The sequence below is a fragment of the Elephantulus edwardii genome, unplaced genomic scaffold (assembly GCF_000299155.1).
Source record: "Elephantulus edwardii isolate Elephantulus edwardi_28Jun2011 unplaced genomic scaffold, EleEdw1.0 scaffold00075, whole genome shotgun sequence".
Lineage (NCBI taxonomy): Eukaryota > Metazoa > Chordata > Mammalia > Macroscelidea > Macroscelididae > Elephantulus > Elephantulus edwardii.
This window is the reverse complement of record NW_006399825.1, coordinates 5,474,174-5,493,052: the sequence shown is the minus strand read 5'-3', so window position 1 is coordinate 5,493,052 and position 18,879 is coordinate 5,474,174. Positions and strand designations below refer to the sequence as shown.

The 18,879-nt window shown below is 41.0% G+C and overlaps 1 protein-coding gene across 2 annotated transcripts in view; it reads right to left on the bottom strand.

Moving 5' to 3' along the window:
* Positions 1–18,879, bottom strand: part of SPATS2L (spermatogenesis associated, serine-rich 2-like) — a 113,734-nt gene that overhangs the window by 10,374 nt on the left and 84,481 nt on the right. For both annotated transcript variants that reach the window (XM_006889074.1, XM_006889075.1), the window contains 3 exons: positions 13,848–13,906; positions 3,776–3,885; positions 447–549 (listed from right to left, as the gene is read on the bottom strand). In XM_006889074.1, coding sequence (XP_006889136.1) covers positions 447–549; positions 3,776–3,885; positions 13,848–13,906 — 272 coding nt within the window. The remainder of the gene's footprint in view (positions 1–446; positions 550–3,775; positions 3,886–13,847; positions 13,907–18,879) is intronic.

The window sequence follows — 18,879 nt, the reverse complement described above, 5'->3', positions numbered from 1 at the left end:
CCTTCACGTGGCACAGGGTGGACGCCGGCCCAGGACACTGCTGAGCCGTGTGCACAGCAGCTGGGCCCTTCACAATAGCTGACTGTTTCCAGACGCTGGAAGCCTCACTCTGATGGAACAGGTCTCCGCAGAGTGGGAGTTGTTTGAAATCAGAGGAGCCGTTTATCTTGCAGTGCTTAAAATAATTTTGCAAAAGGTATAAACTAGTTGACCTGTTCTGTTCCGCTTAATAAAACCTGGGGATTTACTGATGGGCAGTGGCATTTGAAGACTCTAAGTTCACATCTTGACATTTCTAGTGACTTGTGTCCTGACCTTTGATCATTAAACATCTTTAGACCTCACTTTAGTCCCCTGGAGGCAGCACACCTGACATTTCCAACATCAACTCTGAAGAGCCTGGAGCTTACTCACAAAGAATTATTTAGCAAGTATGCAAAACTCACTTTCTCCGCAGAGCATGATTTGGGCCTTGAGCTGTTCAATGTCACAGGAGAATCGGGCAGCTTTCCCGAGCTCTTCGTCATATTTACGCTCGCTCACAAAGTGCTGGAGGAAAGAGAGGAAAAACAAGAGCCCTGAAGTTAGAGAGCGAGCCCAGGTCTCTGGCATGTCATTCACCCTGCTTTGCTGTGTGCCCACCATGGCACTGGCCACATGGGCCTGTCCCCTTGCAGCTCCATTCTGCTGGGGGCATGATCACCTTCTTGTTCTGTGGGTCTCGTCTTTCTCCACCTGGTCTGAGGCAAAATTGTGATACAAAATGTATGTTTGGAAGCATCTTCTGGATCCTTGGTTTATTAATGGTTAATGAATGCAACCACTCACCAAAGCACTGGAAGTTCAGGTCCATCAGAGGCACCTTGGAGGAAAAACCTGGCAATCTACTTCCAACAACATCAGCCAATGGAAACCACACGGACCACAGATCTTCTCTGACACAAAAAGGTGGCCATGGGATGAACACTGGTTTCCCTTCTCCTAGCATTTCCCAGCTGTTACAACTGTCTGGGCTGTCTTCCTGTGGGACCTTCCTCATCTGGCCAATCAACTGCTGATGGATTAACTGTCAAGGAAAAATGTCATCTTTCCTGAGTACTCATCTGTATTTTAACAAAGCATTCACCGAGCCACTTAGTCACTGCTGTCGAGTTGGAACTGACTCAGAACTGACCCTCCAGTGGGTTTTTAGGGGCTGAAGATCACAGGAGGAGACTGCCTCTCCCTCAGTTACTCGTGTATCTGAACTGTCAGAGAGGCAGAGAGGACTTTTAATTTAGCTGTTAAGTTTAGATGTCCCTAAGGACTATACCACCAAAACGCCTCTTTAAAAAAAAAATAATAAAATTTTATTTTAATTGTGATTTTAACATTTACAGAGAAGCTGGATTTTTTAAAGATTTAGAAATCATTATCTTGAATGGGGGGAGTTTTCAGTGCTGTTAATTCAAGTGGGAGATACCCTCCCCTGACAAACATATTTAAAATTAAGATCGATGTGTAGATGGACGAGTGAGATACAGAAATAACTATGACACACTCCTTCTCCAAGTTTAACAGGGAGTTTAACATTACATGGCAAAGGAGGCAAACACACTAAACACAATGCAAGGTAGAATGTAGTAGGAGCTTTAAGAATATGAGTAAGAAATGACTTCCTACTAAAGGAATGGTGAAAGACTTATATCAGAGCTGTAACATTACACAAATGTAACATGTGCCAGATACTAGCCAAATTCTCAAGATAATCTCCCTTTCATTGGACTGCATTATAAGAAGACAGTGATATTATGATCTCTTCTTCATAGTTGGGAGAATTGAGGTTTTATGAATCTAAGAGAGTAAGTGATTTTATTCAAAGCCACAAAAGTAGAAAATTCTGAAGCTGGATGGGTTCACTCCAAAGCCTATGCCATTTACCATTTAATGATGAGTGGGATTTCTGACAGGCAGAAATTAAACTTGAAAGATAGTAGCTTTCAGTAAAACAGGAAGCAGGCAACTTCATAATCTTCATTTGATGTTTTAACAAGCTGAGAGCCCTGTAGGGAAATAATGAATCCCAGTTGTGGATGTTATTCTGAAGGGCAAGCGAGCCATACCGAGGGAGACCAGACCAGCTGCAGGGCTGTAAGTCCAGGTAAATGACAAGGCTGGAGGAAGACGGTGGAAGCACTGTGATAACCCTGGGTTGGGAGAGGCAGTAAAATCTAAAGACTGAAGGTGGAAGAGGAGGACACTGAGAGCGTCTAAGTACTCTGAGGGGAGCACTTCTTTCCTGTGGGTTCCCCTTGCCCAATCAGGATGGGCCACTCTGGCAGCATAGACCCTTAGAGAGCTGCGTTGCTGACAAAAAGGTTGAGAGTCTTTAGAGGTTCAAATCCACCAGGGGCTCCTAGGGAGATATGGCCACTCACTTCCTGTCATGTTAAAAGGCCTTGGGAACCCAAAGGATGGTGGTGATGAACTGACTTTACAGCAGTGAGTGTGGTGCATCAGGGTAGAGGGGGATTGCAACTTCCTATGAGTCTTATGTTCAGATGAGCAAACAATCCAACTTCTCAAGTTAGCAGCAACTGTGTTTTGAAATGACTCAAAGTACAGAAACAACACGTACAGTTCTCTACAAGTGCATAAGAAGCTGGAATGTGTGTGTGTGTGTGTGTGTGTGTGTGTGCGCGCGCGTGAGAGAGAGATGCTGAGGAGATTGAGGAGGATAAGACATGTATGAAAACCTTAACTCCCTGTGCTGTGTGTGTGTGTGTGTGTGCGCGCGCGTGAGAGAGAGATGCTGAGGAGATTGAGGAGGATAAGACATGTATGAAAACCTTAACTCCCTGTGCTGTTACAGATCTTGCTTTTGCATTCCAGGAATCCATTTATCCTTTGGGTAGCTGGACCCTAAGGTGGTTTAAAAAAATAATTTTTGCTTCTCTGAATGCAGTCTTGGTTTGTCTGTCAATCAAGATGTCATAGCCCGTCTTTAGCAAAAGATGAATTGACCCGAGTGGACGCCACTGAGACTCTCTCCATGTGAAGTGGCACAAAGGCTGATGACATCTGGAGGCTATTCATCTGATAGGGCCCTGAAGACAATGTGTGGTAATTACTGCTGCATTACACAAGCCATCAGGATTCTCCTGAAGGCACCCCACATTCTTCACACAGCCTTCCACACACCCACTTGCTTTCAAATTTTACTTGTTCCCGAGGTTAGTCAATCTTTACAGGCTGTAAGTAAGATATCTAATAAATACACATTTATGGTTATTATTCCTAATAAAAGAGCAAGTAACTTATAAAAGGACTATGGGGAAGAATTGGTCACAGGTAGTACATGCTGTGTAATTCTTGCTGTTATACTAAGGTCATATATAATAGTGTGTGTTCACATGTGTGTGTATTTTATATATATGTTGTTGACTGCTGTCGAGTCGAGCACAATTCATAGCAACTCTATGAACAAAAGGCCTTGTATCAAAATATACACATAAATTACATATAGTGAAAAGAATCATGGTTGAGTCTTTTATTCGAGTCAGTCTTCACTGACTAAGAAAACAGCCTATACCTTTCTTCCATAATAATGTATCTTCCAAACCACACTGTACTTAAAGACAGTGATTCCGGAGGTTCTCCACCCTTCTGTGTTCTCTTTTTTAACCTCGGGAAAGAGTATCGTGTGGGTTGCTAGTTCCTCAGAGCACGGCACTCTAAGGATGCAAAACCAACAAAGTGAGGTTCAAGGGCCAGCCGGTGACATTTTAGAACTGACCTTAATTTCTGCCCTGAGTTCGGCCAGCTGCATCTCTGCCATCTGACTGGCCAGATCAGCCAGTCTCTTCAGTTCTTCTGCTTTCTTCTGCCGAGCAGTCAGAATTTCCACTGCCAAATAAGAAGGGATAATGCATTAGGGCCAGAGATTTAAACATATTAAATGACTTCACTTCTTGGAAGCAGTCCTCCCTCTACAGACTGACTGCGTTTTCAGAGCACGATTCTGTTTTCTGAGTTGGGCTCGCTCTTCATGTCTATTATCTGACAGCCCACTTCCATATGGCCTCATTCACTGGTCCCAAAACCAAACACAACCGCTCGGATTCACTTCTCACCCACCTTCTTCTAGTTCATTTTTGTCACTGGGGTCTGATTTCACCTGTTTAAGCCACACTTCTAAATGTGTAAATTACTTAAGAGCAAATCACTCTGAGGAAGACATATTAAAATGACACTGATATAAAGTCTTTATTAGCTGTGAGTATTGATAAAACCAAATCAAAACATAAAACTCTAAGATTTTGAAGAAGAAAACTGTAATTTATATAATTTTTCAATTTTATTTTATTGGTACAGACTTTTGTGCGTGTCAGAATAGAAATGGTTTAACTCTGAATCTAAAACAAACCAAAAAACCTCACAAAAGTATTTTGCTGAGTGAACTCAGTCTCACAAGGACAAATATTGTATAAGACCATTATTGTAGAAATAGAACGATAATTAGTAAAATGTGTATGAGGATCAGGGGGGTTGGAGCAGAGGGGTGAGGATGGGTGAGTGGATGCACAATTTGATGAATGGGGGGATGGGTAAAGGAAATGGGAAAGATCAGGTGGGGATCTGGAAAGACAAGGGCAATGGTGGGGATATGTAAATGTTGATTAATTTTATAAAATATATATTAATGGCAATGATTGTATGAAATACATGTCAAGAAAGCACAATGGATACAATCATTGCAAATAAACCAATATAAAATAAAAATTTATCTTAAAAAGCCAAAAAAAAAACCCCCAAACAAACCACCCCACAAAACCAAGCTTTTGAGACTCTGCAAGTACACTTCTACTTTGCAAAAATAAGTCCCAGGCCAGAGTGTCTTATAAAATTCTTCAGTGTGTCCCCAATGGACACATTCAAGAGTGAGTCAAAACCAGTTTGGACTGAATTGGTGTCACTTTTCAGCATCTGCACCTGAAGAGAAGACACTAGACACTGGGGATTTCTGTGGTGTCACATCTTCACACATCTGTCAGATTTACTAAAGATTCAAATACAGACTGTAGCCCACAGGTTAAGGTGTATGTTGTGTGCGTTTCCTAAAGGATTTAAGAACTCAGAACAATAAAAACGAGCACACAGAAAGAGATTTACATAAGAGGTATGATCTTCTAAGAGATAGGTCTGTAGTTCTTTAATTCAAGTTCTCTATAAACGGAACTTTTTTGGACAAATACTTTTGAGTGTTAGAAAGAGAGAGGCCTATTTAACTTAACACAACATGTACATCAAATTCACATTCCATTTTGGGTTGGGCAAAGATCAACCATTTCATTAGATCAGACTAAGGCAAAGGCAGAGTCAAATAATACATTGCTATTGTTGGGTACCGTTGAGTTGGTATTGGCTTATACTGACACTCCAGCAGCTTTTCAGAGACAAATTAATTACACAGGAAGAGACTCCCCATCTTTCTCGTGCAGAACAGCTGCCAGATTTGAATCATGTGTCTTTGGGTTGACAGCACAATTCCTTACCACTAGGCCACCAAACAATATGATTTCTGATTTTAAGAGTTGTTAGATTATGTTTGTCTCTTTTAGTCATCAAGTTGACTAAGACTCATTGTTGTTATGTGTTATATCAAGTCACCTGCAACTCATAGTGACCCTATGTATAATAGCTCTGAACCATGTTCTGTCCTGAGCCAGTCTCACTGACTCCAACATAGCTTCCCTCAATACCTCAGTTATTGTGTCAATCCATCTCATTTAGGGTCTTCTTCTCCTGTGCTGTCCCTCTACTCTTCCAAGCATGATGTCTTTTCCAAGGACTGGTCTCTACTGGCCATGTGCCCAAAGTATGTGAGACAGAGCTTCAAAGTCCTAGCCTCCAGGGAGAAACTTGGTTATACCCTCTCCAAGACAGACCTGTTCATTCTCTTAGAAGTACATGCTTTATGTTCAAAACTCTTCTCCAGCACTACAAGTCAAAGACATTCATTCTTATTTTATCATCTTTAGTCATTGTCCAGCTCTCTGATATATAGCAAGTATTTACAAAGACTATATAGCCTGTATCATGCATACCTTCATCTCTAGACTGACATCACGGCTCTTCAGCACTTTGGAGAGGTCCCTGACAGCAGACTTCCCCAATGCAATTCATCTTCTGTTTTCCTGATTGTTGGCAGTGATTTCCTGATTTCTGGCAGTGCCAAGAGTGTTGACTGTGGAGCTGAGCAAGCTGAAATTGTTAGCAAACTCAATCTCTTCTCCATCTATTATTGTGCTGCCAACTGGCATACTGGTGAGAATCTGTCCTCTTGATGTTGAGCTTCGATCCATATTGAAGACTACAGTTCTTGACCTTTGTAGCAAATGCTTCAGATCCTTCTCAGTCTCAGCAAACAAGGTTGTGTCATCTGGATATTGCAGGTTGATTATAAGTCTTCCTCCAATACTGATGCCAGAGTCTTCCTCATAAAGCCCAGCCTCTCAAATGTTCCACATACATATTGAAAAGGTATGGAGAGAGGATGCATCTCTGACACACTCCTTTCCTAAACTTGAACATGCAATGTTTCCTTACTCTGTTCTGACGACTGCTTCCTAGTCCAAGTATAGGTTTCCCATGAGCACAATCAAGTGTTCTGGGATTCCCATTCTTCTCAAGGTTAGCCACAATTTGTTGTGATTCAGCCAAATTCCTTTCATAGTCAATGAAACATAGATATTCCTCTAGTACTCTTTGCTTTCTGCCAAAATCAATCTGACAGTGGCAGAAATGTCTCTAGTGCCACGGCCTCTTCTAAACCTGTCCTGTATTTCTGGTAGCTCTTGTTAATGTGCTGTTCCAGTTGATTTTTGATAATCTTCAGCAGGATTTTGCTTGCATGTGATATTAGTGATATTGCTTGCTAATTTCCACACACTTTGTCGGTCACCTTTTAAAAAAAAAAATCAGAATAAATTTGGATCTCTTCCTGTCAGTTGGCCAGGCATTTGTCCTCCAGATTTCTTGGCACAATCTGGTGTGTGTCCAGGTGTATATGTCAACTGGCATTCCTATTAATTCCCAGGCTCTTGTTTTTGTCCAATTCCTACACAGCAGTCTGAATTTTCTCCTTCATCACCATAGGCCCTTGATCATGCATTGTTTCATTAAATTTCTCTGTGTCAGCCAGTTCTTTTTGGTACAAGGACTCTGTACCAACGATTGATATCAACCCTATGAATAACAGGTCTGAATCCTGTCCTATCCTGTGTCATCCTCATCATCTATGCCACCCTAGAGTCCATTGCTGCAGTCACTGGGTTAATCCATCTCGTTGAGGTTGTTCTTCTCTGCCAAAACCCAGTTACATCATCAAAGCATAACAAGAAGTATAAAATGAACCAAGAGTGTAGATTTCATGCAAACCATAAACTATTCTCCAGACAGTAAGAAAAACCATCCAAAACATTGTGTTTATACTGCTAACAACGTTGTTATGCCAGTAAAAGAATTCATCCACAAATCATAAAGCCTAACCATCTGCTAGACCACTCTAATTATGCTTTGATTATATACCTGGGCTCCTGCAGCCGCTCGGTTACAATACCATGTAGCTGGCCAGAGGAAGATTTAAGCTGGAGGATTCTGTGAGTCCAAAGAACTAGTGGCAAACGTAGCTGCTTCGTGAGAGTATAGGAACTGTCATCAACCATAGTGTGTTAAAGAATGGCATGCGAGGGCACCAGTTAGACCAGAGGCCACAAAAGGGGGCTCACTATCATGTTTGGCCAAACAGTACGTTATATTTTGTTTGGTTCACACATTAAAAAATGAAATTATCCACATTTAAAAATTAGCTTTTAATCTGAAAATTGGGTGTCTGGCTTCTCTGACCAAATTCCTGTATGCAGGAACAGGGTAGAACTCAGGAGCTGCTGCCCTCTTTAGATGGAACAAGGTGCCCAGTGTGCCAGAGAGTGCCTGTCCTGTGCAGCACCTTTACAGGTTAGGTGCTGGGCAGCTAACTGAAAGTCACTAGTTTAAGCCCACCAGCTGCTTCCAGGAGAAAGCAGATTTAAAGCCTCAGAAACCCAATGGATGGTCCCAGGAGTCAGACTGCACCTGACAGCACTGGAACTGCCTGGCTCGCAGGGATCTCCAATCACTGTGGGGCCACAGCCTAGACAGTATTAGGAGTTTTTTGTACCCACGGCACCCAGTGGCTGTACACCGTGGGTGTCAAATATGTTTAACAAATGAAGGACTGGGTGAGTAGGAAAAAAACCAACCCACTCCATAAACTATGTGCAGGGAAAGATGGACACTTCTCTACAGGAGCCTCTTAGAAATGTCCCAGACCCATGCTGTTGATCAATTAACAGGTTATTTATTTTCCATTAAAATTGAACATATAGCTAGGATTAAAATCTAAAGTGTGTGAAAAAGATTCTTGTGCAGGAAGCTGAAATGAGATACTTTCTCCGAGCAATGTAAGATTAAAAAATGCAAAATGCAAATGACCCATATTTAACTAGTAAAGAAGGTCAAGAGTTTTGATCCACATAGCTAAGAGACTTCAAACAAGTGTCCAGTGAAGGAGGTCTGACGTTCTCACTTGATCATTTGTGGCATAGATGACAAGATTAACTCTTCTTCTGGATTCAGCAGAACTTGGCATTCAAACTAAACAAAAGATTTTGCAGGAATAGATGTAAGTGGGTCCTAAAATAAAAATGCAGGTGCAAGATCGCCAATAAATTCTGAGTTTACACTCATGCAAATGCACATGGAAATGAATGCTTTGCATCAGCAAGTCTCAGGACGCACTTTACATAGACTCACATTAACATTTCAAAGCCTTCCATTATGAAAAAGCCTTCAGACTTCAAGGAAAAAACAATATTCTTTTGGGGGCAAACATTTTCACCTCAAAAATACCAATCGCAGAAGCAAAAAAACAAAAACCAAACCAAACCAAAAACCACGAGAAGAGCAGATCCCAAGATTGATCAGATAACTTAGAATAAAAAGGATGTCTGAAGGTACCCTCCTCAGAGAAGTCTGCAGCGGCAAACCGCTCCACACACAGCTTCAGATTTTGACTGCACTCAAGGCTTCATTAATATTACTTATCCACTTTCATAAACAGTAACTGGTATGCTGGAATGCATTTTTTTTTCTCCTCTCAACAGGATTTATGTATTCTTTTAAATTCTTGGAACACTGTTGGGCACTTGCCCATATTATTCAATCCATGAAAAACCTCAGAGCTCCTCACTGTCCTACAGCGGAGTCCAAGCCCAGAATTCCAGGGAGGGATTGCAGGAGACGAAGAAGTGGCTCTTCATGCATCTGCTGGATCCTTTACATTCTTTAGAAGCTCTTGTGACAGCTGCTGTATTTTATAGCATAGTATCAGGAGCGCTGGTGGCATAGTTCAGACCCTGGCAATCGCCCTGCTAACCAAAGGCTGCATCTCTGTGGCAGTTAGAATCCACTGGCAGCTCCTCTGAAGAAAGACGGGCAATCTCCTCCCACGTGACAGACAGCCTTGGAAACCCGGGTGAAGGGTAGCTATGAGTCAAATCCAACCCAATGGCAGTGAATTAAGAGTTTTTATATGTGTTCCAACTAGGAAAGTAGTATTTTCTTACTATATTTCCAGTAAAGGTACCACTCAAAAGAACACACTAATCTAGGCAGTTCCACAGACACGCAAATCCAAGACCTGTATGAAAACATATCAAGGTTCTTCATTTATAAAAAGCAGGCAATAGCGATCATATGCAACTTGTAGGATTTACTGTGGATCTAAATGAAATCACACAGGTGAAGTGTTTGGTTTAATGCACTAGGAAAAAAAAGCTAATTAGAAATAGTACTGAAAAAGTGCGATACACTCATCAAGAAAATCATTCCTCTTTTAGAAATTACATTAGAATGCCCATTAGGATTGGATCCCACAGCATAAACACTGAATTACTTGCACTAATTCCATCTAATAAATATTTCTGAAGTGCCTATAGTCCTTCCAGCATTGTATTCGGGGTCATGAAGGAGGCAGAAGTTTATGCTATAATTGAGGAACCACAGTTGATACCAAGTACAGGAAATGGCAAATGTAAAAAAAACAACAAAACAAACAAAAACCAAACCAAAAAAACCCACACACCAAAATTTATAAATTTAAAATAGTACTTTTGCAAAAACATTACTTTTACATAGAGATATAAATTTAAGATTGTGTATGTGCAGATAGTTCTGTACTTAGTGGGAAAGAAAAAATGAGTAGTTCCTTTATCTGTGGTGCAGACATGCAGCTGGCATGGGCATGTCACCTGAGAAATGCCACTTAACCTCTGTGACCTCTATTTTCTCGCTGTGATATAGATGGGTTGGACTAGTCATGTACTAAATACAAGCTGTTCACTTTTGAAAATATATTGTGCTATTTTCTTATTTCATCTTTACAACAGCCCTTGGTGATAGACAGTATGTCCCCCTTTCTGATCAGGAACCTCAGACTATTGAAAAGTTAACAAAATTATTCAAGGTCACATAGCCAGTAAACTGGGAGAGGAGTCTTGACTCCAAGCTCTGTCTGTTTCCAAGGCCTGAGCTCTGACTTTTCCTGTGAATTGGGTCAAGGACAATTAAAAACCAAGCCCTATTGAGCCAATTCCTTAAAGCAGTTGAATGCTGCCAAGCAACCTAGTTGTTTCAACTGGTCTGGAAGCTCCACGAAAGCAGGCCTCACATGGGTCTGTCCACTGCGTGGCCAAGTGTCTGCGGTTGTTCTGCCCGTAAGCAAGCATGTAGCCAATGTTTCAGAACGGGCACCCTCTCCTGAAATGTTCCTAAGTCCACAGGTGTTGGCACTTCATATAATTTTCTGAAGAAAGAATGAGTTTGTGAAACCTGAGGCCTTTCATGAAACTTAGAAAATAATGTGCTAAGAGATTTCTATGTTGGTAGCTATTGAACAATTTGCGTTGGTATTGACTATTAGCATATTATGATTAGGACATGAAACAAAAAAAGTTCTACTCCAGAAACAGGGAAAATACCAAATCATGTTTATAGTCCACTTTTACTGACAAAATTAAGCAATTTAACAAGAATAAAATAATGTAATATCTGAAGTACTGGGTAAATACATTGAACTCTGGGCCACATTTAATAGTACTGAATAAAACTTGCCATATTTTAGATTCTAAATATTGACTAAAATGATTTCTAAAACTGCACAGCAAGGACAAAGGTATTAGGAAGATCTGGTGGCCTAGTGGCAAGAAGCTGCACTGTACTCCTGAAGGTGTGAGGTTTGAATCCACCAGATGCTCCGCTGGAGAATGAAGGGCAACTTCCTCCTGTGCCAGTCGAATTCAACTTGATGGTAAACAACAAGGGGTGGGGAAAGAAGAACAATAGGTATTTTCTAGAAAATGACCATGTGTTTTAACCTGGAGTCAGGTAAGAAAAACAGGAAGAGGGAAAAAATCTAAGATGACGGCTGATGCTGCTAAAAAAGGGAGTTGGAGTTAAAGACATTTAGCTGTGACCTGGCTGGGAATGAAGAGTGCCCTTTATCTAATCTGAAGATCAGACCTGGGTGAGAATAAAGAATTTTAAAAGACCCAGGGAATGAAGATTCTAAAATGAAAGTCCAACTGAAAAACACAGTCTTAGGGTTCCCACTGGCAGAGCAGGTGGAATCCAACAGGAAGGCTGAGCAAGTCTGTCTACAGTGGCTCAGGCACAATGGTGTTAAGCACCTTAATCTTTTCTCAGCTCAAATTTTCCAACCCATGAACTTCGCCTCTCTGGATGATAAAACTAGTTGGTGAGTAACTTTAAACAGTCAAAAGGTTTTGAAACACACATAAAGATTAACAAATCACAACCAGAGTACTAATATTTTCGGGTTAGATTTAGGAAAAGATTGGCCAAAAATAACTCAGATGTATTCATGAGTGAAAGAGGAATATTTGGCACAGTAAAAGAATAGGACTGGTGATTTCATCCCCACATTTACTACCCCCCTTTCCCTCCCCTCCCCCAGCCTACCCCGCAGCACACCCCATGTTTCTGATTGTGATTTCTATTCCAAATGGGAAACTGTCTTTTGTGGTTTGAAATCTGGGTAAGTGTCTGTGGACGTGACTAAGGGTGCAGATAGAATTGAATGTTTTAAGAAACCTTGATTTAGTACATCTAAATATGAATTACTTAATACATCTCCTAAGTCTTTAAAGAGATGTTTAAAAGTTTAGAAGTATTTGCTTATTAGGTTTGTGAACATGCGTTTGAGTCATCAAATTTCTAAATATTGCTCAAAAAGGTAAAAGGAATTTAAGTAAGCTTTAAAATGGGACTAATTCTTAAGGGTAATTTAGTAAACTTGGGTTGACTGAACCTACAAAAGAATGAGTGAGTATCCCTGTATAATAGTACAGTAAAATCTGTAAGTTAAGGAAGCTTTGCAATTCGTTTTAAAACTCAATATAATTTAAAACTCAATTAACACTAAAGAATCCTTTATGTCTTTTTGAACTTTAAAAAAGTTTACATGACAAATGCTGTTTACGGCTGCTTACTGTGCTAGCCAGGCAACACTAGGAGGTGGGCCACACAACACATGATGCTTCCAGGGACTAAGTTACTTGGCTAGGATCAACAAGCTCATATATCAGGGTTTCAGCATCCAGAACCCTTGGTACCAGCAGCCAGGAAATTAAAAGATGAACTGCATTGGAAAAGGTCTGCTGTCAGAGACATCTCCAAAGTACTGAAGAGCAACAATGTCAGTCTGGAGACTAAGGTGTGCTTGATCAAGGTCACAGTCTTTGCAATTACTTATTATATATGCTATGCATCAGAGAGATGGACAATGACTAGGGATGATAGAAGGAGAATTGATGCCTTTGAGCTGTGGTGCTGGAAAAGAGTATTGAATATACCATGGATTGCTAGAAGAACAAATGTGTTCATCCCAGAGAAGGTAAGACCAAGCTGTTCCTTGGAGGCAAGGATTCTGAAGCTTTGTCTGACATACTTTGGACATGCTGCAAGGAAGGACCAGTCCTTGGAGAAAGGCACATGCTTGGGAGGGTGGAGGGACAGCGTGAGAGAGGAAGATCTTCAATGAGATGGATCGATTCAGTGACTGGAGTAATAGGGGTAGGTGTGTCAGAGACAATGAGATTGACATAGGATAGAGCAGGGTTTAGGGCTGTTGTACTATGTATGTACTCGCTATGAATTGCAGGCAACTTGACGGCACATTACAACAACAACCTAGAACCCCAAGTGGATAAGTCTGACTTATGGATTGGATCTAATTAGGAAGCTCCTAGCCACTATCAAATATTTCCCTCTGAGCAGCAGAAACAATAAATATCTGCCTCCAGGTGACACAGGGAGCCCTGGCAGCCTAGTGGTAAGAAGCTGTGCTGCAATCCTGAAGGCCTGTGGTTTGAATCCATCAATTGCTCCATGGCAGCAGGAAGGTCAGTCTCCTCCAGTACAATGAATGTACTGCTTCTTGAAAACACACTGGAGGGTCAACTATGAGTTGACTCAAATTTGATGGTACATAACAATAACAACAATAGCAATCAAGTAACAAGCCCTGTTGGTTCAGTGGTAAAGCATTCAGTTGTTAACCCAAAGGCCAGCAGTTCTAACTCACCAGCCATTCCATGTGAGAAAGATGTGGCGGTCAGTATCCATAAACATTATGGCCCTGGAAACAGCAGGGGGCAGTTCCACTCTGTCTTACAGGGTCCTTATGAATCAGGCCCAGCGCTAGAGCAATGAAGTTTTTGAAATGAAATGACTACATGTCTACTTACTGGCTTCTTCTTTAACTTTATCCATTTCTGCCATTAATGAAACTTCTTTGTCAATGATGCTGGGGAGGAAAAAAAAATAAAAGCAAAGAATGCTTAATCAAAGATAAACTTTTAATAAGCAATGGAAGGAGAAGAAAAACTATTTTCATTAAACAAAATACAGAATTACCATAAATATTTCCATGCTACAATGCCAGCAGCACGCTCTGCCTTTCCAAAACTGAGGAAACATGGGAGGATGCACCCAAGTATCACACAGTGACATCTGCTGATTAAATCATTGTCAGCAAGTCTAAAAAAAGTCGTTCAGACTTTCAGAGTTGTGCTGCTTTGAATTTAAATTTGAGAATGTGTTCGCCCTATGAATCCCAACGTTCCAAAAGAAAACAATAAAAATTTGAAAAGTCAGCACTTAGGTGACTCAAAGCCTGCAGTTCTCAGGTGTCTGTGTGCTTCATCCTCAGAGATTCTGCCTGGAAAGACATACAGTGAGTCCTGAGTTCTTAAGAAACCCAGCCTGGATCAATTCTTCTCCAGACTGTACATGTGAATAGTTAATACCTGGCTGCTAATCAAAGGGCTGACAGTTCAAGTATACCCAGAGGCACTATGGAAGTGAAGTGTGACTAATGAGTTCTCCAAACTCTGCCACTGAAAAGACTATGGGATACAGTTCTCCTTTGATACAGAGCTGCATTGAGAGAGGGAACTCTGGTGGCAAAATCCACAGTGAGTTGCATTACTAACTCAAAAACATGCTTCCCTGGTGGTTCAAGTCCACCAGTGGCTTCTTGGGAGAAAGATGGGCAATTGAGTGCAATTTATAGTCTTCCAAAAATCAGATGGAGGGTCAGCTGTGCATGGGCTACAACAATGAGTGAGTGACCCTAAGCTGGAAATGATTTGATGGCAACTGCCTGGTAAAGCCCATTTTCTCCAATTAAGTATTTTGAGGTTAAAATTAATATTTTTTAGTTTTTCTAAAAGTTAAAATTAGCATAAAACAAAAACTACCAGTCCAAAACTTTTATCTTTATTCCATTTTGATCCCTAGGTTACCTAGCTCCCCTTCCTAGAAGCAATGCTTTTTTTTTTTCTATAATTATATTTTATTAATTTTCATAAACATTTACAGAGATTTTGGGTTTCCATTCATTCATTGTTGCACTATTCTCTCTACCCTCCTCCCAGATTGTTCTTGTCCAAATGCCACAGTGAGAAGCAATGCTTGATCACACATTTCTTATGTATCTTTTCATAGACTCTTAATGTACATCAGATACTCTTTTTCTCTTCATTCATCCATTACTATTTCAGTATCTGTATCTGACTTAAATAATAACTATACAACTATTATAACACTTAAAGCATTATGTTATTAATATTATCAGTTATTTACAAAGTATTCAAAATCTCCATAAAGTTTTTAAGGTTTACTTGAATTAGCATCTAAATAATGCCCATTCATTGCAATTTGTTGACATGTCTCTTAAATCTTGTAATTTACAGATGTCCTCCCTCTTCTTCCTCCCCTGTTTAAACTTTGACATTTACTTGTTGAGGAAACTGAGCTGTTTCTCCTGTAGTTGTTAACTTTACTGGTTGCTGCTTCACAGCACTGCTTAACTAATTTCTTTGTATCTTCTATGAATTTGCTGTTAGACACAGAAATTTGGTTTGATTCAGGTTTGATTCATTTTTCCATAAGAAGAAAACTTCAGGTTGTATATTTTCATCAGGAGACAAGGAGTCAAACCTGAATTTAATAAAATTTCCTTATCTAATAGCACATTTATAGGAACGACAAAAGACATCTCTGCTTTTTAATGATAACAGACAATGATGAACATTGCCCAGATTCAGTAAATCAACAAGGATTGCAAAATGGGAATATTAAAATTTTATCACTCCTTCATATATTTCTTGGAATTCTTCCATAAAGAGTGAACATTCCCAAATGAACTATTTGCTTAACCTAAAGTGCAGTTTGTTTAGGTAAGGCAGAATAAATGCTTGATTCTTCTTTATTTATAGGTTTTCAAAATAAAATTTCATTTCTTTGCATTCTCCAAATGTGACCGAAGATTCTTTTCTTGCTTGTGCTGCCAGCCCAAAAATACATGGTTCAAATCCACCAGGTGCCTTGTGGGAGAAAGATGAGCAATCTCCTCTGGGGGATTTATAGTCTCTGAAAACCAGCTTGAGGGATGGCTTTGAGTCAGGTCTGACTTGGTGGCACATAACAACACAGGTTTAACCTTGAAGTTGTAGTTTTTATGCTTCAATCCCTTCCATTATCATTCCTTTTACTATTCAGATTGTTGCATCAGAAATACTATTCAAAAAAATTACTTTTTTTTTTAAATTTACAGTGTGTGGAAATTTTATTTACTTGATAATTTTGTATTCTTTGTCAGTAGCAAATAGTTTCTAGGATCTCTCTCAGCAGTTTTGGGTTTCTCAACCAAGTGCTGTAGCCTAAATCATGGAAGAATAAACACTTTGGAATTCTGTGTTTCGAGGAGCTTAGCTCTGTCCAACCAGGAAATTCTAGTGTAAAGAACTGATGTATACAATGAATGGCAGTTCTCCAGAACTGGGAGCCCAGCCTAATCCAGCAACCACAGACGACGTCAGCCATTCCCATGATGTACCAGGGCTAAAGGTCACAGGATAAGATCATTGTAGTGTATCCAGCATATCAGGACACTTGTGTCTGATTTATTGACATTATGTATGTACAATTTGACTATACACACAGAAACTGTGGATGGGGCTGGATTTCATACAACACAAGAGTGAACAGTTCAAAGAAGATAGCTGCTTGTAGGGAAAGTGCTCATCAGAATGTTAAAAATCCCCCCTGTTCCCCGTGTCGTGAAACTGAGGAGGACTTTGGCCACCACAGCTTATTTGGAGCTTATTTGGGGCTGGGAGAGGCCAGCTGACTTCTGGGCTACACAGTGGTGGAACTATAGGTTATGTGAGACCTGAAGGTGACCTGTATTCCAGGGTGTGACAAGGTGACACGGGGTGGAATGACAAGGTTTGTGATGGCTGAAGGGGAATATGTTACAGAGAGGACTAGAAATAAGAAGGCAGACAAAACACGTATTCATTCAACAAATGCGTACTGTCTGCCATGTGCCAGACAATGGTTTGGGGGCTGGCAGTACAGTTGTGGATAATAAGATTCCCACCATCCTGTGGTGCTGACATTCATTTTGGTAGGGGTGAGGGGGGAAAACTTCAGAACTGATAGTACTGGCCTGTGAAAGGTGGAAAAACAGGGGAAGACAACGGAAATGACAGGAAGACATCAGAAGACAACGGAAATGACAGGAAGACTCTTCCTTTGCCAATAAATTAGAAAGCTTCTACAGAGTCCTGAAGTTTTGAGAGCACGCATGGCATACAAAAGTTATGACATTTCCAATTAAACATGGGGCTGCTAACTGAAAGGTTAGCAGTTCAAATCCATCAGCCACTCATCAGCTATCTGCTTTCCCAAGATTTACAAACTCCCCTAGGAAATCCTATGGAGCAGTTTTACTCTGCCTGATAGAAGGCTGCTACGTGTTACTGGGTTGACAGCAGCGGGTTAGGCATGGCATACAACTAAAAGAAATGGGCTGCCTCCTGATTCCCAGTGAGGCACAAAGCCAGGCGGGCCCCACACATGAAAGGGTCTTAAGCAGAGAAGTCTCTGGGTATCTTCAGTGCCTTCTCTCTAGTCTCCCTACAATAGCGGTCATAGGTCTTGGAAATAAGAATCCTAGGGTTGATGTATGCTGTGTGGGAAGAGTGGTATGGGAAGGGGCCTGTGCTAATTTCTTTGCCAGCTCCAAGATAAGGATAAATTTGTTGTTGATTAAATCTGTTAACATAATAACGTGCCCAGAGAGTTTACAAGATGGACAGCTGGGGTATAATACATATCCCCAGGTCTAACACATATTAAAACAAAGCTGGATAGTCATACAATTGTTACCTCAGACCTTCTGGGCTAGCAACAGGAGGGATGAAGGTTATACACAATAAATTGCTAATCTGCTTAATGCACACTTGAGGATGTGGAAAAAGCTTGTGAAGTTGGCATCAAATCATGCTTCCATTCCTCTGGGTATTTCAACAAAAAGGCTCAGCTCTCCAGCGCAATCATAATCCAGGCACTGCTGTGTGTGAGCGTGCTTCCCAAATGCATGTGTGTGAAGGAAGGCAAAATGATCAATCCTGCTGAGCCAGGACCCTACTCTGAACTGATGCTGAACCTCAGGTCAGGTGCCCACCTGAGCAGAGAACCCTGATTCCCCTTAGACTTGCCATCACCTGGACCTTAGATCCTTTTGATTTTGCTTTCAGGGGGAAAGGCTGGCTAGAGGGTGGAAGAGCTGGGGGAAGGGGGTGTGGGATACTACAGACAGTCCCATGTACAAGTGAGATCTGTCCCTAATGGTGTCATTAAGATTTTAGAGATACATCAGAACAGGTGCATAGGGTTCCTAATGCCTTACTGAGGGCAAGAAAAGCCTCAAAGCCTTTTTTCCCAGTGAGTTAAAAGCGGCCTGGGTAGAAAATGAAGGACAAAGAATTTGTTAGAAGTTGATTCAATCATTTGAAAGCCAGAGCAAATTTATTATTACATTAAAAGGCAGCAGGAGTTGTCACTAAGTTGGATGTGGTAAAGTTGAGTCAGGCCAAACGAAGGATCAAAATACAAAGTGCTGAGGATTTTCCAAGTGCCATCTAAGCCTGTGTCCTATCTGGTTTCATGACAAGTTGCATCCACCACATCTGCAAAGCCCCACTGTATCTTCTTCTTTTTCCCCCCACTGTATCTTCTAAGGGAGCTCTGATGGTACAGTCTGTGAGTTGCACTGTTAATCCAACGGGGGTACCTTTCTGGAGGTCTGAATTCACCAGAGACTACAGGGGAGAAAGATGGGATGTAGTCAAAACCGGGAGTAGTACCATCAACCTCGGGGCTGGACTGGGGAGGAGAGAGTGGTCCTTCGAGAGACTGGTGAAAGAA